This window comes from Myotis myotis, unplaced genomic scaffold, assembly GCF_014108235.1.
Source record: "Myotis myotis isolate mMyoMyo1 unplaced genomic scaffold, mMyoMyo1.p scaffold_m19_p_4, whole genome shotgun sequence".
NCBI lineage: Eukaryota > Metazoa > Chordata > Mammalia > Chiroptera > Vespertilionidae > Myotis > Myotis myotis.
The window spans coordinates 110033752-110058181 of NW_023416346.1; the positions used below are offsets into that span (position 1 = coordinate 110033752).

Genomic DNA, 24430 nt, shown 5'->3' on the forward strand with positions numbered 1-24430 from the left:
TTCTGTTCTTCAAGTCAGTATATGCCATTTAAACAGCTTTATGGCGTTAGGTAATAAGCTAATGCGTCCTCTATTAAGAGCAAGCAGCAGTGCCTTTCATATGAGTCACATACATTTAATCCATTCAAATGGAGCATACTGAGTGGAGAGAATGGTATGTGTCATTATATAAAGACCTTGGCATTATGATGCTATCTGGCTGAAGATCTTATTTATTTTGCAATTTAGAGAACGTAGACAAATCAGGCATTGAAAATGAATGTGCTTGCTTAAATGCATGGCTTCATTTTCATCTATAATGACCAAAGGACCAGTCACCAGGAGTTGCATTGATGGGTCCCATGGTGCAGCGGGTCTGGGGTCTCCAGAGGTGGGTCTGGGTAGGGCTGCATGGTGCGGGCCAGGGCCAGGGGACCTGAGGCTGCGCCCCCCCACCCTGGTGCTGGGGCTGGAAGGCTTGAGGCTGCATCCCCTGCCTGGCGGGCTTGATGGGGGTGGGGCCAGCCGGGCAGGGGAAATAGAGAAAGGGCAAATAGCAGTATTAAAATATTTCCTCTAATTAATTCTCTTTTAATGTGCACAAATTTCATGTACTGGCCCACTCTTAATCTCATAATTTTTGGACTTTCTTCAGAATGTGATATATTTTATTGTGCTCCTATGTAAGATGAAGATTTATCTATTAAAATTACATTTTCAAAATAAAAAGAATGTAGTAAACCTTATAAAATTGCATATGGATATGTAAAAAACTTTAAATAAAATGTTAATGACAGCATATATATACATAAAGTTATTTCTAGATTTAGCAAAGAGCTTGAAGGTAAAAAGAAAACTTTAAAGTAAAAAAAAAATAATAATGAAATGTACATAGGCTAAAATAACATTTGCTTTCCACATAAACATCTGTTAGAGAATCTTCTATACTTTCAACCATAATTCTTTACTATATTTCCAAAGTTACATATTACTTAAGCATAAAGTTTTCCATTCTTCTATTGATTTTAGGTGCAAAATAAATAACTCACCTTTTAATGTATTTTTGAGGTAAAGAAATACAAACTCTAAATTGTTTCAAGTTTCGATGGCTTTTACCAAGAATAGGATGCTGTTTTCTAGTTTATGTGTTTGTTACTTTTGTTTGGATTTTGTTTTTTAATGAGATATGTTGAATTACTCTTTCTTTCAATTCTATTTCAATACAGTGGGGCCTTGACTTACGAGTGTCCCGACTAACGAGTTTTTTGAGATACCAGCTGTCTCTCAGCCGATTTTTTGCATTGAGTTGACAGAGAAATTTGAGTTAATGAGCTCCTTAATGACCTCCTTAACGAGCTCCGTCTCAGAACGAATTAAACTCGTAAGTCAAGGCCCCACTGTATTTAAAATTCTGTGCTCTGAGTTCAGAACTGTGTCTTAAAACACTTAAAAGTAGTGGTTCTCAACCTTGGCTGCACATTAGAATCACCTAGGCATCTTTTTAAAATCCTGATTTCTGGGTCTCATCCTCCGGGCCACAACATTAGTAACAAAGAAACAGAATTTCCGGAGGATGGGGCCCAGAAATCAGGATTTTAAAAAGATTCCCAGGTGATTCTAATGTGCAGCCAAGGTTGAGAACCACTGCTCTATGTGAATAATGGTTTAATCAGTAGTGTTTTTTTTTTTCTTTTTTCCTTCTGGTTTAATTTTTTTTTGTTATTTATTTTTTGTGTATATTTCTTTTGATGTTTAGAAAGGCCAGTCTGTATTCATTTTCTTGCCTAAATTGGCAATAAGGAACATGTTAATACTATAATATTCAGTTGAATCTAATGAATTAACATTATGTAGGTCAAAATGTTCAAATCGTGATAATTACATACAGTTCTATCTAATATAATGATTTTTAACCATCCACTTATTTCTGAATCCTAATGCATATCATTAAACATTCAAGGAAAAAATCAAGAATTTTGTATTTTAAATCACATATAATTAATGGACCCCAGCTACTACCATTTCCCAAAATTAATTCACCAAACCTTAGGCAAAAGCTTAAAGGATTTTCTCATCATTAAGGAAATCCATGGGACTTCCCAAAAGGTAAGGAAATGAAATAGAGTGTTAGGGTCCTACTTCTATATAATAGTTTTTGTTTTGTTTTTCTTAAATGTATGCACTTAGGTTCAGAACAATTGTATGAAGCAATTGTTTTGCTTTTTTATCTCTCATATAAAACACAATGACAGAAAGCATGATCTCCCAACATCAACTGTATTAATCATTTATAAAATGAGCAAAATATTCCCAAATATGTCTTATTTTTCCAAAATAGTGCACTGTCATTTGTATTAATTTCTACAGATTAAATTACATCCTATCTTGTATAGTAGTTATTTATGAACTTGTTTGATCACTCATACTGGATTGTCAGTCTTTATAAATATAATACAGGGCTCATGATTCCACATTTAAACAGGAAAATCCTATCTAATAAAGAGGGAATATGCCAATTGACACTCACACCATCGCAAAGATGGAGGTGTCCACAGTCAATAAGGAGAGAATATGCCAATTGACTGCCCCGCCCTCAAAGATGGTGCCACCCAGTCCCCTCAGCCCCACCAGGGCGGCAGGTACGCAGCAAGGCCGGGCCCACCCCCAGGCGGGCCCAGCTGCTCTGGGCACCTGCCTCCAGAGTTCCCAAGTCCCCTTAGCCCCCTAGCCGCCCAGGGCCGGCCCAAGGCACAGGCAAGCCTTGGATGGCGGCTACCCATCCACCCAGGGCCACCTGAGGCTCAGGTAACCAGGGCTGGCTGAGACTTGTGCTGCCGGCAGTGGCAGCAGCAGAGGTGTGACGGGAGCGTCTCCTTCCCCTGATTACCAGGTCACCTCCTGCCCCTGAGGGCTCCCAGACTGTGAGAAGGGGCAGGCCAGGCTGAGGGACCCCCCTCCAGTGCATGAATTTTTATGCATCGGGCCTCTAGTGAAGTATAAAATGAAAAGAAGAAAGAAAATCATCTTGTTTACATTTGTTAATTCCATTCCTTAGTGGTAATCAGCATCTTACTTTTCCCTGTATTTTCCCCATAAAACCTGCCTATGGCTCTTCTGTGTAGTTGCACAAGACTTAAAAATATGTTCTGGTTCTAAAAACTTTGGAAACATAGAATGTCACATGTCTAATTTTTAATGAAGAGAAAAGCATTTGCTTTGACACAATTTCCTCTTACTATGTGCAAGAGCCAGTTTTTCTATCAAGATTTCCTATAAAATGATTTAGGCAATGTGCACAAGTGAACACAAAACTTAGCTATCACAAAATGACTTGTGAAACATTTTTCAGTTTAGTTGGTGCTGATGGGCCAGAATTGTTTTTGAGGAACACTTGGAGCAGTGAAGTGCAAGTTTGCATTGCCATTTTTGTTCTTGTTGTTGTTCTGTGGCATTTGGGAAACTTGGACAGACATAACTCTGAATGAAGGACTCTGTCTGTTGTTAGGTATCTGAGGTACTGAGAGGAAATTACGGAGAAACTTAGCATGGGATTGTAAATGGACTATTATTCCACTCTTTACTCTAACAGCTAAATGGCCATTAAAATAAAATAAACAAGGGGTAATCTGAACAGCTCATAACATCTGTGGGGACCCGAATGGAGATCTCAATGAATCAAGAACAGTGTACCAATAAGGTTCAGTGATTCAATTCACATTGAATTTTCATAAGCAAGTTAAGATTCAGAGCTTCAACTCCATTTTTTACTTCAGATCAACAAATATTTATTAAGGCCTGAATGCTGTGCTTAACAAGTGAAAATAAATGTAAGACGTGATTCCTGAACTCTCTGGTAATTTGTAATATTAATTGAAAACATATTTCATAGTTATACAAACAATTTAGAAAGTAATAAAGTTAGAAAAGACATAATATAGCTGAAATATATTGCATAAGGCATGAGTGTAACTGAATTCATGAAGAGGAAGAAGCAATGTAGAAAGCAGAAACAGAATAATTTTATAGAGGAGAAAATCCTTGAATATTTGTGTTTTGAATATAATTGGAATTTGGACACTACTAATAGCCACCACTTATTTATCATTTGCCAGGACATGTTCTAAATTTGTTACTTTTGGTAACTCATATGGTAAGCACAGCTACCCTATGAATGAACCATTATTATTAAACTCATATTCTGAATTATGCAAGCTAAAGACAGTAGTTTGGATCAAAGTAGTGGTGTGGTCAAATTTTGGGATATATTTTAAAGGTAGAGCCCAAAGGATCTTGTGGCCAATTTCATGTGGGTTGCTAGAGAGAGGATTCAAGGATAACACCAAGAATTTTAACTTTAACAACTGGAAGAATGGGGCTGCCATTAACTATAGAATGTGGAAAATTACAGGGGGATCAGGTTAGGGGACAACATTTGTGAGTTTAGTTTTGACATAAGTTTAAGGTGTTTATTAAACATTCAAGTAGACATAAAAAAACAGTGGGATATATATATATATATATATATATATATATATATATATATATATAGTCAGAGTTCAGGATAGAATCTTGATAGAGATATAAATTTGGGAATCATTTGGGATAATTTGTTGGCTCCTCTTCCACACATGATCACAAAATATGTATTTTCCTACATTCCGTTTCCATCCCTCTTTCCTTTAACTTCACCTCTGTAGATGATCTTAGCTGCTCCATGATCTAAATATTATGACCTTGACACAAATGGATCTTATTGATGGAGGTGGAAAATGGTATCAGCAAGATGTCAAGATGGCATTTTAGATTGATTGCTGATAGTGCCCAACAGAGGAGGCATCTAGTAGAGTTAGGGACTAAGACATTTAATGACTTGGCTTAAGGCTACATAAAGTCTTAGTGGACTAACAGAAATAGTAGGACTTTCTGGATCACTATTATATCCCTAGTACATAGGAGGTGCCTGACACAGGGTAGGTTTCAACAGATACGTGTTGAGTTCATGAAACAGAGTAGAAAAAAACCCATGTCATAGCAGAACTAGGTAAGATTAGGGAAGCACAGCTGTGTGATGGTGGCCAGCTAAACAATACTGAATGCTGCAGAGGAGGGAGAAGATGCAGTGAAGCAATAAATAGAAATTTCCTTCAGGAAGTAAATATGGTAAAAAAAAAAAAGTGATTTACAGGTGTTTCTAGCCATCTGTTCACATGAGTCATTTTGAGAAATGAAACCTGAGAATTCTCTAGAAAGCAATTTTATAGTTTGTTTTTTTTTTTAAATGAAGTTCAATCTACTTCAAACCCTAGCATCATTGAAATATGGAAGTCACATTTAGGGGACAATATACTAAGCAATCAATTTCGCATTATCTTACATTTTAGCTTATTTTTTTAATTTCTCTGAAACTATATTGTTTCAATTTTAAGATAGCTTTTTCCTTATGGAAACATTTTTACTAAGGGGACATTGGAAAAATTTGATATCAATCTTTTGTAAATAATTTTTAAAATAGAAGACAAAATTTCAGATTAATGTTTGCATACACATCCTACAATAAACATTATTTAAAATACTACCTTGGTAAAAGTTTTAAACTCATGTAGGTGTGTTTGAGCTCACTTCTTTTGTATAAAACAGACTAAAGACACCTGTAAATTATAGACGTACTCATTTATTAAATTGTGTGCTGAATTATAAAAAACTGTTTAATTGAATTTTATGTTTTGTGAGATGTCCACTTATTTAAATGACTACAGGGAAGGTAGAGCAGAAATAATGCTACCACTTTTTATAGTATTTTTGAAACAAAGCATTTAGCTGAAGGTAAGAAATGACATTAAGAATTCAACACATTCTCTTTTAAGTTTATTTTTTTTAATATATTTTATTGATTTTTTACAGAGAGGAAGGGAGAGAGATAGAGAGTTAGAAACATTGATGAGAGAGAGAAACATCGATCAGCTGCCTCCTGCACATCTCCCACTGGGGATGTGCCCGCAACCAAGGTACATGCCCTTGACCGGAATTGAACCTGGGACCTTTCAGTCTGCAGGCTGATGCTCTATCCACTGAGCCAAACCGGTTTCGGCTTTTAAGTTTATTTTTATCAGAAGTGATTAAAAATAAGTTTATCTCAGATATCACTATCCTTGTTCAATATACCCCAAGGATATTCAATTTCTACTGTATCTACTTTAACATTCATACAAATAGATTTAGCACTTAAGTGGGAAAAGAAAGGCATACTCTATAATGAAATATTCTAACATCAAGGGAGTAGTTGTCGCTTTACATTAACATCAGAAATCTGCCTGTTATGATAGAAAACAGCATAGTTAAATTAAGAGTTACTTGAGACCTTTATCTCAACATGATTAGCTGGCAAATAGGTCTCTTATTTGGATTCCTAGATAAATCTTCTGTAGTCTCTAGTTTCTCTTTTTAGCTCATTGAAGGCACTTATTACACAATACTTGAATAAACAAACTACTTTTAGGTTCAAATTGTTTGTGTTTTGAATCTCACTTAAAATCTGATTCTCTTTTGACAGGGAGACCCATGTTTTCAAATAGTATTTGTCTTGATGGATAGTTAGGCCTACATTATTGTCTGTGTTATCAATGAGTTCTTATTTCTTTGTTGTTATTGTTACAATGATTGTGTCTTTATTTTTAAATTTATCTTTATTGTTGAAAGTATTACAAATGTTCTCCTTTTCCCCCATTGACCTCTTCTAGCTCGCCCCTCCCCCCCCACCCTAGGCCTTCACTACTCTATTGTCTGTCTCCATGGGTTATGCATATATGCATACTTATTTAAACAACAAGCTTTTCAACTAGAAATGTGAATTAAAGTAGCATAGTTCATAGTCTTCTCTTTTCCTTTATTTTGCATATCCAGTCTTCATTTAAACAGTTGTGAAAGTTATGTCACTATCTAATTTTTCTCTATTAACAGTGTATAAATAAGGATCTTATTGAATTCATTTGATTTTGTGAATCAGAGTTGCAAAGATGCTATTTTTAAATATTAAGGAATTAAATTTTATAAACCCATGTGCAAATGAATTTCATAAATTAAAATTTTCTGTTTCAGGAAGAGTGCTTAACAAATAGAACATCTTACAGAATTGGAGTGGGGGTTAGGGAGGTAAATTCATGGGGCATGCCAAAATCAAGAAAGAAGTTGAGTAAAATGTGGGTACTTCATTATTTTTTCCATCATATTTTCAGGTAAGATAAGGAACTATTCAGGTGTAGAAATGGGAATAATATATTCTATAGTGATCCTAGGGATTTTTTTTTATCACCATAGCAACTACAGGGACTATGGTTTCATTTTTAGAGGGTCAGAAACTGTAAAGATCACTTATTTCTAGACAAACTGAAATAGTAAAAAAACTATAAAAGACCTCATCTATGACTTTAAACTATGGAAACTGCTACAGAATTTTCTTTGGTGCATATACCATATTTCTGTGTACAATGCCTCAGGGAGAAGAGTATGTGTAGGCACTTTAAAAAGGACTTTCTGGACTCCAGCCAATTTTGACAGCATTCTCTGAGAATGCACGAAGGAGCTATTATCTAAATATCCAGGGAGTATGACATTCCTGACCCAGTTTTTGCTTTTTGCTTATCTCATTTAAGAAAGTTTTCTTGCCTTTGCAACACACTGCCCAGCATTACTAAAACAGTTCATAACTCGATTCTGAGCAATTCTACCACTTTCCAGAGAATTGGGAGCTCTGCAGAGATTCAAGTTAAAATCAGGAAGCTTTGCAAGCTCACATCATCAGAGAGAGAATATGTATTTGTGTATGTGTGTATACACACACCACCAAAGCCATAAATGGATTACTTTTATTCTGGTGGGGAAGAGCCTCCTTTCTGTCTTTTGAATTTTACCCCCATATGAAATGACAGCCATTCATTTTTAGTGTTTGGACACTCAAAATACAAATGTGGCTGGTTGCCCCAATGTGATTGTAAGTAATGAGCCTGTCAGTAAGCAGGCTGCTTGGTATCAAATGGAAAACTTGTCTGAATTCTGCATCTCTGCCCTTGGGCTGGCAGTCACACCATGATAGAGTCCACATCTTACATCATCAGGAGTTGGGCAAGTTCAAGTAGTGGTGAAATTATGCTGCCCAGGTGAGTGTAGATAATAGAAGCATTGAGAAGAAGTCATGTTGGCACATGCTCCTAGCACCTGAACTAATCAAACTAGTGGAATAGCCCTAAATATTTCACCCAAGTCTCCATGCTCAGAGCCATCAGAAGATGGTCATGAAATTTTGCCAGGTGAATAAAAAAAGGAAATATAAGAGGTGTGCTTGACTGCAATGACTTTTAGAACATTGCTAATATATACCAGATCCATTCTATTTTTAATTTTGTTTTAGTTTTTTTAAATTAAAGTTTACATTCCATATTATTTTGTATTAGTTTCAGGTGTACAGCATAATGGTTAGACAATCATGTGCTTTACAAAGTGTTCTCCCAATATTTCCAGGGAGAAATGGTATCCACCTGGCACCATACATAATTATAGCAATACTAGAGGTCTGATGCATGAAATTTGTGCATGGTGGGAGGGGGATCCCTCAGCCCGGCCTGCAGCCCTTCACAATCTGGGACCCCTCGTTCCTAACCGCTGGCCTGCTCACTCCTAACCACCCACCTGCTTGGTCCTTACCACACGCCTGCTCACTCCTTACCACTTGGCTCGCTGCTCCTTAGCACTGTCATGGAGGCGGGAGGGGCCCACCACCACCGCTGCACTTGCCAGCCATGGGCCCAGCTTCTGGCTGAGCGGTGCTCTCACTGTGGGAACACACTGATCACCAGGGCGCAGCTCCTGCATTGAGTGTCGGCCCCTTGGTGATCAGTACGTATCATAGTGACCAGTTGCTCTGGTTGTTTCGGTCATTCTTCCATAATGGTCACTGGGATTTTATATATATAGATGACATACTAGTGTCCTGATGCACGGATTCATGCACATTAAAAGGAAATTTATTAGAAGAAATATTTTAATATCACTATTTGCCCTTTATAATAGAAATGTCAACCAAATTCACGGTAGACAATACAGATAGAAACACACACGTGTGATTGGTGCCAGTGAGAGCTTTATATGTATCACACATGTGCAAGTCAACTTAGCCAGATATATATATATATATATATATATATATATATATATATTAGCTTAATTAGACCTGCTTTCTGATTTAGCTAAACTTTTTTCAGCCCAGTGAAGCACCCCAACTTCTCTCTTCTCTTTCAGGTAATTGTCAGCAACACAGCAGTAAATATCAGCACAAAGCAAATTATTATTGTAGACCATGCAGGGAGAACAAAGGGTAAAATATTTAACTGTAGCAGTATTTGACTATATTCTGTGCAGTAAGAAAACATGAAGTCATTTTCAAGTTCCACCATTTCTTCTTTTCAGTTGGGTCAAGTTTCTAAAATTTCTAAATCTCCATTGTCTTGCTAATGAAAAGAAAATTGGATTCTACCAAGTCTCCTATCTACCTACTCCAGGACTTCTGTGCGGATCAAATGAGTTAAGGCACGGGAAATGATTCAAACATTTTGTTGAACTGTAAAATGTTTGCACCTGGTTATAAAGCAAGTCGTGTTCCTGGGCTGAAGAAACTCCAAGGAGGCAAATCACTAGGGAGAGGAAGCTGGGTGTTGCAATGTGACATCATTACCCAGTGGCCACAGCTACCATTTTCGTTTTGGGCTGGGCTGTGGGCCACATTTTGCACCACGTGTTCTTGGCAGCGTTGTCTGCAATTTGGTGGGGTGTTGTTCCAGGTTGGTGGTGGAGCCTGGGTTCCACTTGGGGGAAGCCGAGTGTCAGTTTCTTGGAGCCAGGTCTGTGGTGCTGGTTTTTTTTGTTTGTTTGTTTGTTTGTTTTAAATATATTTTATTGATTTTTTTACAGAGAGGAAGGGAGAGAGATAGAGAGCTAGAAACATCAATGAGAGAGAAACGTCAATCAACTGCCTCCTGCACATCTCCTACTGGGGATGTGCCCACAACCAAGGTACATGCCCCTGACCGGAATCAAACCTGGGGCCTTTCAGTCCACAGGCCGATGCTCTATCCACTGAGCCAAACCGGTTTCGGCATGTGCCGTTTATTTTTAAATGTCCAGTGCATGTCATGGCAGCTCTTGTATTGAGCGTCTGGCCCTGGTGGTCAGTGCATGTCATAGCTACCGGTTTGACAGACACTTAGCCTTTTATATATATAGATATTCCCTATGCTGTACTTTACATCCCATGACTGTTCTGTAACTACCAATCTGTACTTCCCAATCCCTTCACTTTTTTCACCCAGTCCCCAAACCCCACTCTCCTCTGCAAGCCATCAACTATTCTCTGTATCTATGCATCAGTTTATGTTTTGTTTGTTCCTTTATATTGTTTTTTTACATTCCACAATTTATCTTTTTAAAAAGTTTCTGTTATAGTATCATTTTTGTTTTTATTATTAAGCCTTCCTTCAATAAAGAAGTGTCTTATGTCAAATAAAGCACACCACAAGGTAGTACTACGCTATTTACAGTTTTGTAGTGAAATAAAGTGACAGTGGAAGACAGTCTGCTCTCACCAGATTTATATTTTCACACTTTCAAAATGTTGAAATTGCTCTTAATAAGATCACCAAAGACCTCCTAAATTGCCAAAGTTGACTTTTCCCTCCTGTTCCAGCTATTTTTGACTTGTTGACAACTCCCTCCTTACTGCCTGTTCTTTCTTCCCTTGGTTTTGAATTACTTTACTCTTCTGGTTCTCTTTCTTCATCTGATGAGAATTACTCCGTGGGCATATTTATTGATTTTCACTGCCTCTGCTTTTCACAGAGGTTCATCCTTAGGCAACTTTTTTTCTTACTCTAAAAACCTTTTTTGAGCAATTTGACCAACTCTTGTGCAATTAAACAACATCTATATTCCAATGACTCACAATTCTGTATGTAACACTGATAGAAGACAGTTTTAACCTCCATTCCTCCAGGTTAGTACTCTCACAGGATATTTCTGTGTTGGCATGTCCTCTGTTCTCTCCTATGATAATATTGACCTGTCAGATAAGTCCTCCTACTCCAGAGTTAAACTGTGTTGCTTAACATAAAATAATGAAGTCTTCCAATTACAAGATGTACATGGATTTGAAGAGAACACCTTAGAATTTTATAAACAGCACCTCTGTGTCTGAAATTAACTCATATAACCCATAACCATTACATCTTACTCTTTTTCTAGTTAATTTGCAAGACTTAGAAAACCAGGTACTTTTTTTTTTAACTTCCTACTGTAAGCATTGACTTTTATTCCTTACAACCTACATCATCTATATTCTCCACTGTTTCTACAGCTTAGCTATTCCTCAAGACATGTCCTCATGCATCACAGTCAGCAGTCTTAGAATGAGGCAGGAAAACTCCCAAGATCTACCCATTACCTTTCTACTGTTGCCCAATCTGACTTATGGGGTTTGCTTCAGAGCCTTCTTTCTGGAAAATTGCAGGCTCCTATTTAGCTTTGTCTCCATCTCCATGGAGACAATTTTGTCTGAACGTAGGCAAAAATACTTCTTTTATTGACATTTGTTAAGTTTTTATATCTATATTTATTTATCCTGGAAGGAAACAGGAGATCACTGGTTTAGAGAACATATCATTAATTATTTAGGAGCGTATTTGTGCCAGTTCCCATGCCCAAAATCCCCATAAGAAAATGCAGTGAGAGCTAGAGTTTTATCATGCATGGGTCATAATACAGAAGAGAAACTGCCAAACTGTGAATATCAGAGCCAATGTAAGGAAGCTGGGGAGGGAGGGAGGGAGGAGAGAGGGAGGGAGGCAGGGAGAGAAAGGGGGGGAGGAAGAAAGAATACACCAATCTTTACACTAGCAAATCATCTCCAGGGAGAGGAGAAGGTGGAGGCCTATTGTTCTTGGAATATAAGCTACAAGGTAAACAAAGAGCTCCATAGCAATAAGTTCATAAGCCTCTCTGGAGTAATAGTCTGAACTCCAGGATATGTTTGCTATTTAGTTATCCTTTAACCCAGTTTCCAATATTCTTTGCACAGAAAGCCTAGACCAGTGGTTCTCAACCTTCTGGCCCTTTAAATACAGTTCCTCATGTTGTGACCCCAACCATAAAATTATGTTCGTTGCTACTTCACAACTGTAATTTTGCTACTGTTATGAATTGTAACGTAAATATCTGATATGCAGGATGGTCTTAGGCGACCCCTATGAAAGGGTCGTTCGACCGCCAAAGGGGTCACGACCCACAGGTTGAAAACCGCTGGCCTAGACCATGCAGAAATGTGACACTGGTAGAAGATAATTTTCATTTATCATCTGAAAATTTGACACCAGTTGCCTATTGGACATGTCTAGTCTGATGCCCCCAAAGCTTCTCAATGTGATTATGTCCAAAACTGAACCCCTCAGTTACACACATACAACACAAGCATGTGTGCACACATGGAACCTATTCATCCACCTGAAATCCTTTTACTCAGTGACACCAGAGTTCATCTGGATCTCCAGGCCAGAAACCTGGGAGTTATTCAAGTCTTCCTTCTTTTTCACCCAACACACAGTCATTGAGTTCTGCAAAGTTCTTCCTTTTAAACCCCTTTCTCAATTCAATGTAATAATGAATACCAACTAGATATTATATTAGTGAATTTTTGTTAAGTTTGTAGGTGTGATGATGGTGTTATGGGTACTTTTTTTAAAAAAGGAGTTGATATATATTGAAAACACATGCTGAAGTATTTAAGAATACAATATTATGTCAGCTTGTTTAAAAATAGCCCAGTTGAGGAGGTGAATGTGTAGCAATATAATGAAACATGGTTGTTGATGGCTTAATCATACTTAGCACTGGACAGTAGGTTTATAGGGACTATTTGTAATATTTTCCTGAATTTTATATATTTGAAAATTTCTATAATTTTTATAAGTCATAGTTTTCCACTGGCGACTGAATTACATTTAGAATTTTCAAAACGCATCATTAAAGATCACCAGCCTCTGTCTCTTGACCCATCTTTCCCTAATTCTCTAAATTTCTAAACATTCAGCCAAATACGCCTGCTCATGTTCCTGTTTTTTTTTTTTTGTGTGTGTGTGTGTGTAACCTACTAACTATAATGTTATATCCACTTCAATTAATGTACTATGTCAACCTAAAATTGCATTTTCTTCATGAACTCTTTCCTGAGCTTGGGACCAAATATGATATATTATTTTTTCCTTCTCTGAACTTCCAGAAAGATTCAGTACCACTTAAATCACTCATCATATCCTTTCTTATAAACTATCTGGGGCTTCTACACTTTTATTTTTCCACCAATTCTCTAAATCACACCTTCACTTAATAAAATAAACTTTATTTATTTATTTATTTATTTATTTATTTATTTATTTTTAAAATATATTTTATTGAATTTTTACAGAGAGGAAGGGAGAGGAATAGAGAGTTAGAAACATTGATCAGCTGCCTCCTGCACACCCCCTACTGGGGATGTGCCCGCAACCAAGGTACATGCCCTTGACTGGAATTGAACCTGGGACCCTTCAGTCTGCAGGCCGACACTCTATCCACTGAGCCAAACCGGTCAGGGCAATAAAATAAAATTTAAAAACAACAAACAAATCTCCTCAAAAACAAACATAAAACTGTGCTTCACCTACCTTTGCTTTCTCTATATTGACCCTTTTACATGGAAGAACTCAATAAATGTTTGCTCAATTGACTTGTCTATAAAACTTTAGATGCAGAAAATAAATAAATTCAAACTAGCAACTCTAGCCAAATATGTAATTTTTAGATTTTTTGAAAAGCAATATTTAAATTTTTATTATATAATGAATTTTTGTCTTGTGATGTTTTCCCCTTAAATATAACCTAGATAGAAATTATGCTTTTAAATTATGGATTACATTTGGGTTCCTTCAGTTATTCATCAAAAATGTATTGGTACCTAACATGTGCCAGGCACAGGTTTAAGCTCTGGAAACCCAATAGAAAGCAAGACAGATAACATATCTGGACTCAGGGTCTAGCCTAGTGATGTAGAGAGACTAGTAGATATATAATTTAATGTCAGTTATATGTGCCATGAAGAAAAATACTAGTAAAGAATACAGGGAGTGTGGAGTAATTGGGGCTACTGTTTATAGTAGTAGAAAAGGCTCCTTTGAGGTGAGAAGGAAGTGAAGGAATCAGCCATATAGATCTCTTGTAGAAAAGACTATTTTTGTCAGAGGGAACAGCAAGTGCTTTTCTTGAAGCAAGAATATGCTTGGCATACTCCAGAAGTGTAAAGAGACTAATGAGGCTGAAATATTATGAACTTGGAAAAGATGAAGGAAATATAAGATTAGAATTATGGGCAGCATACAACTAAGTTATACAGAGTTCTTTTTTTGGTCATGGTAAAGATTATGGGTTTGATGAGGAGCCATTGGAGGGTTTTGAATGGAGGAGTAATATGATCTGATTTATGTTTTAAAAAGAATCTCTTTGGTTGTTGTGTGGAGAATTAACTGGGAAATGGGCACAACTGAAAGCAGAAGGATCATTTAATTAGCTGTTGTAATAATCCAGGTGAGCGATAATAATAGTTTAAATCAGAGCTATAACAAGGAGGTAACAAGTAGTGCACCAGCCCTAGCTGGTTTTGCTCAGTGTTTAGAGCATTGGCCTGAGAACTGAAGGATCCTGGTTCAATTCTCAGTCAGGCACATGTCTGTGTTGCGGGCTTGATCCTCAGTGTGGGGTGTGCAGGAGGCAGCTGGTCAGTGATTCTCTCTCATCATTGATATTTCTTTTTTTCAATATTAATAAAATTTAATAAATATTTCATCAAATACTTTTTAAATTAAACTCACCTAGAATCCCAATCACTCAGAAGTAATCAATATTAATATTTTTCTTTTATTGTTTAAAGTATTACATATGTCTCCTTTTTCCCTGATTGAAACCCCCACCACTCCCGTCCCCCCAGACAAGCCCCTCACCGGCCCAGTGTCCATGTCATCATTGATATTTCTATCTCTCTCTCCCTCTCTGAAATCAATAAAAATATATTTTAAAAAAAGAAGTGCACCAATTCTGGACATGTTCTGGAAGTAGAGGCAACAGGATTTTTCAACAATTTGAATACTGGAGCTTATAAAAGAAAGTTCAAGGATGATTCCAAGGTTGTCAACCTGAAAAACTGTCAACAAAAAATATGTCATTTATGGAAATGAAGCAAACAATGGGAAGCGAAGATAACGGGATAGAGATAGAGTGCAGAATTTGGTTAGGCCATGTTAAGTTTAAGATGCTCATATTACATCCAAGTTGGATTTGTGAGTCTAGAGTTCGTAGTTGAAGATGGGGCTGGATATATAACTTTTGGAGTCATTGTCATATCAAGGGGATTTACAGTCATGGGAAAAAATAGGGGAGTGTGAATAGAGAAGGAAAGAAGTATCAAACTCAACTAGAGCACTCCAATATTAAGAGAATAATAAGAGGAGGAAGATTCAGCAAAGGAGGTTGAGAGGCTTGAGACAAGAGGGTGGAAGTAAAACCTGAAGAGTGCAGGTTATAGAAATCAAATGAAGACAGGGTTTTGACATGGAGGGAGGGATCAGCTGTATCAATAGGACTATGCATTACCCACTGAATTTGGGTATGTTGAAACCACTGGCCTTCAGGGCTGATGACTTTGAAAAGTCAATAATTAAGAATTGCAAAACCATTTGTTACTTCTGGGTCTTTAGAGTTTTCCTTTTTCTCTTTCCCAAGGTAGCCAATTCATCTCTAATTTCTTTTAAATTTTCAATATTACAGAACATAAAAGACAACTTGCAACAAATCTCAGGTCGGATTGGCATCATTGACAAGAAGAAGACAGCAGCATTGCAGAGTGCCACACCCGCAGAAAGGGCAGAGCTCCAGGAAGCTCTCTCATGGCTGGATTTCCAATGGGAAAGAATTAACAAAATGTACAAGGACCGCCAAGGGTAGGTGACACTTTTATTTTACTAAGTGATTACACCTGTTTTCAGGGAACTCTAAAGTTCATTTCAATGCTCTCCATGGGGAAAAAAGAAGGGAGGAAGGGAGAAGCATCACTATCACTGGAAAAATGTAAGTGGAGTGAGAACAAGTAATGATGATTAGTTCATACTAATGGGCTGAATTCCAGAAATTATTTCATGCCGAAGTTAGCATTATTTCGGAGCACTGTATTATCTGCTAAAATTCTGGTATTGTCAGAACAAGTTTGGTCATTTAATTGAGTTGGTGTAAATAACTGTATAATATAAAGTATATATCTTTGGTCAAATTTGTATCCTACATATTTATTGTATTTGATACTTAGATTAATATGTTTGAAATATAAGCTATCAACAAAAAGTTGATTGTCATTTATTGTTTCTGTTTTGAAGGCATTATTTTATGTTTTGAAGTCCCCTTACCTATGTTTTTGCTGCCAGGAATTTGTGAGATTGATTTAAAATAACTTCTTAGTGCTTACCTTAATTAAAATACCTAGCTTTGACCAATAACTTCAAATTTACAAGTATTCTTTAACCTCACATAACAAGAAGTTAGGGTGTTGTTTTTCCCTTTCAGTTTTAGGTTAAAAGTAATGAAGTTTTAATGGCTTTAAAACAGTTTGTTTGAAATTTGTGGTGTCAAGACAGTCTTCCTTAATATTCTAAAATGAAATAAAATAATTTTCTAAAGTTGTAGGGCACCTCCTCAATATCTCACATCTACCAGCTTTTAACCACCCATACTTCTATTTTATTTATTTATTTATTTATTTATTTATTTATTTATTTATGTATTTATTAGCGGCCCGGTGCACGAAATCCATGCACTGTTGGGGGGGGGGGGATCCCTCAGCCCAGCCTGCACCCTCTCCAATCTGGGACCCCTTGGGATGTTCTTGTCTCTATTGTCAGATAGTGTTTTCTCTCAGCCACCCAGGCCACCAATATCATATCCTAAGAACCTTGGAGGGTTCTCTGGTAGCCATTGTTTACTGTGCTTCTATAGGCACTTACCACTTTGCACTAAAGCAGTGATGAAACATTTTGCAGTTTCTCCCCTACTTTATTTATGTCCTCTTCAGCCAGTGAACTAGGTATTCCCTTCTCACAGGGCCATATGGATGTCTCCTTTTAGTTCACCTTCAACCATAGGCTTTAAAAGAGGGAGAAACACTAATCCCACTCCACAGAGAGGGTAAACGGAAATATCACCCCAAATAGGGGGCTTTTCGTATGTCCAGCAAAGAATAGAATGTTTCTATCTCATTGGAATCACTTTTTTCATATCCAGAGACTAGAAGATTATCTTAAGTTTACTCTAATTGCCCTTCTCTAGGAATTGGTCTGGAACCTTTAAAGTTCTTATGCTTTTTGGTCTATTCTCAGGTAAATTTGTTGTAGTCATTGCTTGTAAGCACAGGCTGTAGAATCCAAATTGTTTTGGAATCCTGGCTTTCTGCTGACTATCTATGTGCCCTACAATAAGCTCCTTGACTTTTATGCTTCACAATTTCCTTATCTATAAAATGGGAAAAGGTATTTTCTAAACCATGTTTGTTATAAGGACTAAATGACACAATGCATGTAGAGTGCTTGGCAGATTTCTTATACATGATAATGCCTCAATTAAGCTTGGCAATTTTGATGATGAAAATTATGGTCTTATGGCTCTGATCATCTTCATATCTGTTAATTTATTCTGATATTCTTTCACATTTTCCTGAGAACCACAGCAAGATTAATTACATTCAGTCCCTGCTTTGAAGAACCTCCCATCCTGGAGAGAAAATGGGCAGCTAGTAAAATACAGGTTGATAGATTCCAGCTATGTTAGATGGCAAGAAAAATATTCCTGAGGAGTGGAATAGGAACATCTGATTCAGAGTCAGGAATAAAGCACGGTCTATGAACCACTCAAGATGCTGATTTACAACTAATAGGACGTGACTATGGTTAACTTAGGTAGATTTATATATAACTTATTAGAGGGATATCAGGTAGCTCATGGAATCAGTTGAAAGGCCTGAAAGTCAGGTTTAAAAATGAGTAGCAAAGGGGGGTTAAGGACACATATGTAATACCTTAACCAATAAAGGAATTTAAAAAAAGACTGGGCTAGGCATTCGGAAACACAAACCACCAAATGAATCTTAATTGTGAACTGCTGCCATGGCCATGATACCCTGGTGCACCCAGAGGTACCATTGCCCCTGAATATTGTTTGCTGCTATCACTGCAAAAAAGTCTCTAAATTATTTCTTTTTGTGTAACCAACTTCAGAATTAAGGTTTCTGACAAAATCATTACTAAGGCAAGGAATAGATTTAAAAAAAATTTAATGTTGACATAATTGCAGGTGTCCCCCTTTTCCCCGCCCTTTGCCCACTTCCACCAACCCCTGCCTCCCCCTCTTGGCCTTTACCAAATTATTGTTTGTGTCCATGGGGTATGCATGTATGTTCCTTAGCTAATCCCTTTGCCTTCTTCATCTAGTCATCCCCACCAGTCTTTGTAGGCCATGTAATCTTTGTTGCAACTACTCTGCTGTTGTAGGGTGAAAGAAACCTTAGATAATATATAATGAATGGTCATTGTTTATTCTAATAAAACTTTATTTACAAAGACAGATGGTGGGCCAGATTTTACAGTTGGACATAAATTACAGACTCCTCTTATCAGACAAGTGTAGGTCATATAATTTTAGCTTCTAACTGCCAGCGGTCAGTGAAAATAAATAGCTGGTTTTGGGCCCCATTGTCATGGTATTCAGAGACTTGTCTCCCACCAAGACCCTAGGATGGTAGATTCTTGAATCCTTAGAAAGATTAGAAACTAGACATTTATAAATAGACAAATGTTTCCTATTGCTTTATGTTGGGTTCTCAACAAAAATCTACTGATTTTTTTTTTTTTATTGTTGAGAGTATTACAAATGTTCCTCCTTATTTTTCCCCATTGCCCCCCTCCACCCAGCTCCCACCCCAGCCCAGGCATTCACTACATTATTGTCTTATTGTCTGTGTCCATGGGCAATGCTTATTATGCATATAAATTCTTTGATGAATCCCCCCCACACACACGCAATCTCCTTCTCTTGAGATTCATCACTTTGTTCCATGCTTTCATGCCTCTGGATCTATTTTGTTTGTCAGTTTATTTTGTTCATTAGATTCTATATATAAGTGAGATCATGTGGTACTTATCTTTCTCTGTCGGGCTTACTTTGCTTAGCATAATAATTTCCAGGTCCCCCCATGCTCTCTTTTTTATAGCTGCATAGTATTTCATTGTGTATGGTGTAAGGTGGTGATCTAGTTTCATTTTTTTGCATGTATTTGTCCAGATTTCACAACACCATTTATTGAGAGACTGTCTTAACTCCATTGTATGTTCTTTCCTCCTTTGTCAAATATTAATAGACCATAAAAATGTGGGTTGATTTCTGGGGCCTCTGTTCTGCTCCATTTATCTATATGCCTGTTCTTATGCGAGTACGGGGCTGTTTTGATTACAGTGGCTTTGCAGTATACTTTGATATCTGGTATAGTGATTCTTCCAACTTTGTTCTTATTTATCAAGATTTCTGTGGCAATTCAGGGTCTTCTTTGGTTCCATAAAAATTTGTGGAATATTCGTTCTAGATCTGTGAAATATGCTGTTGGTACTTTAATAGGAATTGCATTGAATATATAGATTACTTTAGGTACTATGGACATTTTTAAGATGTTAATTCTTCCAATCCATAAACACGGCATAGGCTTCCACTTATTTGTATCTTCCTCTATTTCTTTTTCCAATGACCTATAGTTTTCCCAGTACAGGTCTTTTACTTCCTTGTTTAAGTTTATTCCAAGATATTTTTGTTGCTTCTGTTGTTGCAATGGTAAATGGGATTGTAGTTTTTTGTTTTGGGGTGTTTTTTGTTTTTTAGTTTCTTTTTCTGATAGTTCATTATTGTTATATAAAAATTGCATCAATTTCTGTATGTTGATTTTGTATTCTACTACATTGCCAAATTCATTTATGAAGTCTAGATGATTTTTGGTTGAGCCTTTAGTTATTCTGTGTACAATAGCATGTCATCTGCAAATGATGACAATTATTCCTTTCCGATTTGGACAATCATGCAATAAAACCTTGGTACAGGATGTGTCATTCTGTTTTGCCAGTGGTTCTCAGGAAACTTTAAAAGACTACCATTGCTTGGGGCCCAAAGCAAGCCATTCTTTTTTTATTAGTCTGAGGGTGGCAGTGGTTTCTAATCATTAGGGAAGTTTGAGAACCACTAGATAATGCGATACAAATAGTCTTAAAAGATCTACATGAAGTTCAGCCAACCATGCCCTGTATTTTTTTAAGCAATCATCTTTCACAGTCTAAAGAAATCTGGCCTCTGGTCCTAGATTATCTGGATATTTGCCTCAATTCATCACTCCTCTTAGCTAGAACAGCATGATAACTATTACTTATATCTAAAGGCTGTTATGCTATCATTTCCATTGAAAAGTACTGTGAAGATTTATTAGTAGTAGTATTATGATTTTATTTTTTGGCTAGGGCCTCTGGTCATTAACGGGGGAAGGGGAGGGGGAAGGACAAGGGGCATAAGGAATAGCGGAGGCCTGAGACCAGTACCAGGCCCTACACTCCACGCTGGTCTTAGTAATTGAAGCAGCAGGAGCACTCTTAGCACCTGGCCTCTAGTGGCCTCCATCTTTAGGCTGCCTGCACAGGTGGGGCCCTGTTACACTGTTCACCATAGCAGCAGGTGGAGATGAGTTGGTAAGTGGCAAGCTCTTCAGGGCGGCCACACGGAGTGGACAGCATGGAGCCTTTGTTGATGACTGGGGCAAGGCCAGGGATCATTCTTGCCCCGTGAAGCACTCTTCGCCATTGCCACAGGTCATGGGGTTGCCAGTGCAGTCTGAGGAGTCGGTTATGGACTCCTTGATGCCTGTCATGACTGGGGACAGAGCCATCACCAGGAGCAGTAGCCAGCTGAGGACCATGGTTCCCTGGTGGTGGGTCTCCCAGAACTGCTGAATGACACTCCGCATGCCCACAAGACTTTTGTCCCTGGTGCTGCCCTTCCAGAGTCAGCACTTAGAGTGTCCTTGGTCCCCAAAGTCCTGTTTCCCTCTCAGGAGCTTCTTCATGACCAAAGCTGTCAAGTCCCAGGGTCTCAGGAGCTTCCCTGAGACAGAGACAAGCCAGTAGCTGCTGCCCGACAAGAGTCTTTGTGGAGCAGAATGGGGTGACCTCACAGACCCCTCAGAGTTCCACTGTCCACTCTAGGGGTGAGGTCATTGATGGGAGAGGGGTGTCACAATCTGAAGGGCAGGTTGCCCTGCTGACCTGCCAGGGAATGAGGCCATTGCCACCCCGCGTAAGTAAGAACCCTGTGCCATCCTGGCCACTCAGTCATAGGCTCTGCTGGGTGTTGGGTGCTGCTCCTGCCCAGTGCCCATGGTGAGCCTGTTTCTCAGATGGGCAAACCAAGGATCAGGAGGAGAAAGTGACATGTTCAAAGCCTTAGAGCAGTCTGCATTCCCACCTGCAGTGAATTTTTTAATAAGCCAATTTAAGGTTAAGTCAAAATACCTTTAACCAGTAAGAAGGTATTGAAATTTCTTCATATATAATACATGTATGATAGTATGGTAGTCAGCTATATTATGGTGATACAAATAACCCCAAAACTCAAATTTATTCTCATGCTCATGGATCTTTATGTTGCCTGTAGTTAAGCTGACTTATGCTAAGTTTGACTGGGCAGCTGCTTTAATCTGTGGGTTAGCTGAGCTAGGCTCCAGGATGTGTGTTAAGGTCTGTTACATATATCTTCACTCTGGACCTAAGATGAAGGGTCAATGGCATGCTCTTCTCATGATTGATCACCAGGGTATGAACCAAGCCTAACTTCCCAAGAGCGCTTACAGCTTGTGTTCATGTCAAGTTCACTCACAGTCTATTTGCCAAATCAAGTCTGACATACATAGAATGGAGAACTAGTCCCTTTCTACAGTAGAAGGGGAAGAGGAATCTGTATTTGCTGAATATTAATCCCAAGTATTATAGACAGTTAATCATTTACTATTAAAGGATTTTTATAGCTAGAAAATACCTTAGTGATTTTGTCCTGCTTCATTATTTTACAGGATAGACTAAGTCATAAAAATGTTAAGTGACTTGCCCAAGCACACACTGCATGTCATATTTCTATTTTACCAAAATATTGAGTTCTAATAAGTTTGCATAGTTATTCACAGTAAGTTACAAATATGAGAAAATGCATTAGACTCTTGGCATTCATAAGGCATAGGTTCTGAGACCATCATTACTCAACAAATTCATGAATGCCATAGGATCAAAACTCATCCGTATTAATTTCATAATGTAAAGCAGACATTATTCTTTAGGAGAAGGCAAGAAGGAGAATGAAAAGCCAGATTGATTTGTGACTACTCATTCTCTAAGAGACATGCTTCCATGCATTGTCTTCCAGCATATAGAATTTCAACATGTGTCTCAGCAAATTAAAAATTATCAACATATTAAATGTGGTTCCTTTCAATGGAAACACAGATACTGAACACAGTAAACATTAAATCTGTGAATCCCATGTATATGCGTAGATATACATATATGAAAGATAAATATTTAACTTTATGGGACACTATTTTTGTTGCTAAATTCCTTTTTATCTATTTCTTGGTGGGTTACTCAGTGCATATAAAAGACACCTACAGGAAACATTAAAATGAAGAGAGCATTAACATAAGATCACCGTAATATTAGAAATACAAAGTCTTTCTGTCTTTCAACAAATACTTGAGGACCTACCAAGTGTCAAATACTCTATTGCCTTTATTTCTGAGACCATCTTTACAGTCCCTCAAACTATTAATAAATTTGCCCCTGTTCAGGAATATTTTCCCAAGCCAAAGAGGATAGACCTGTTCAAATGAGATAATAAAAGTGAAAGAAGTTTCCAGACGACAAATTACTGTACAGCCATAAGATGGCATTATTGTGTAACAACAAGGTTCTGGTCTTACATCAAGCAAGTGATTTAAAAAAAATTATATTCCTTCTTGGAATTGCATTAAGTCATATTTTGGGATGGGTCATAAGTGGTTAAATTCAAGGTGATTCTGAGCTTCAGATCTGATGTAAAGGGAACATGTGTCCAAAAGGAGTGATTTCTATATTATTGAATTTCTAGAGAAAAAAATATCAAAAAAATATGGGGAAATCAGTGTGAGGGAAAATTGTATTACTGATCATATTTCATAGAATGAGAAATAGGAAAACAGTATTGCATAAAAGAAGCCAGACACAAAATGATACATATTGTAAGAATTCATTTATAAAACTCAGAAACAAGCATATTTTGGTTTAAAAGTCAGGTATGGTTATCTTTGTGGGGAGTAATAATTAACAAGGGCAGGAGCAGTTTTTGGGGTTCTGAGGAATGTTTTATATCTTGATCTGGATACTGCTTGCATTGATATCTTTCCTTAAGAAAGTTTATGGTACTATACATGTGTGATATCTACACTTTTCTGTGTGCATGCTGTACTTGAATGAACTTTACACTGAAATTAAAAAATAAATAAATAAAAATAACAATAAATACATACTTTTCTAAGGACAGGAAGGACCTAACTCAGAATAAAAAGATGTAACTTAAAAAAAATCATATTACATTGTTCTCTTTTGGACATTTCACCATGGAGCCCTGAATACTTCATAATTAACTAGTACAGACCCTAAGATAAGATTGTGGGCACCAACGCTCTTAAGTTTTTTCTGAATTTACCTCCCTGGTGCTGGGACCAAAGTGCCGCATGTCAACAGGTTGCTGCTAATGGGAGAGCTAGAAGCTGCTTCTCTAGGGATTTCTTCTTTGTGTGGTTCCTTTAGTGCCAAGCCTCAGTGTTAAAGTACTCAGATTCTTGCTGCCATTTGTATTGCATGAAGAAAAATGAGACAATGAAATAAATGAAAGGAGCGAAAACAGGAAGAGAAACTAAAGAAATCTGATTTGTAGAGAAAGTGCCTTAATCATCTCTGTATTCAGATTCTAGAGATCAAGCATGTAATTCTGCAAGTTCAATCTTTATGCAACATTCTCCTAAGCGTTTGCAATCTCACTTGTACTTTTTCTATGGAGATAGTCAATAAATGTTTTTCTTTCATGTCAAGGTGAGGGAAATAACTCTACACTACCCACAGAGGGAAAGAATAATACACTAATCCTCATATCATCACCATACAATTTTATCCTCCAAAGTGGAAGTTAGAGGGACAGATGCATAATCAGGGAACTTTTCCAGAATTGTTTG

At 37.4% G+C, this 24430-nt stretch overlaps 1 protein-coding gene across 1 annotated transcript in view; it reads left to right on the forward strand.

Annotated features, from left to right (window-relative positions):
* Positions 1 to 24430, forward strand: part of DMD (dystrophin) — a 1824373-nt gene that overhangs the window by 522761 nt on the left and 1277182 nt on the right. The window contains exon 41 of the mRNA XM_036304100.1: positions 15871 to 16043. Within this exon, the coding sequence (XP_036159993.1) occupies positions 15871 to 16043 (173 nt within the window). The remainder of the gene's footprint in view (positions 1 to 15870; positions 16044 to 24430) is intronic.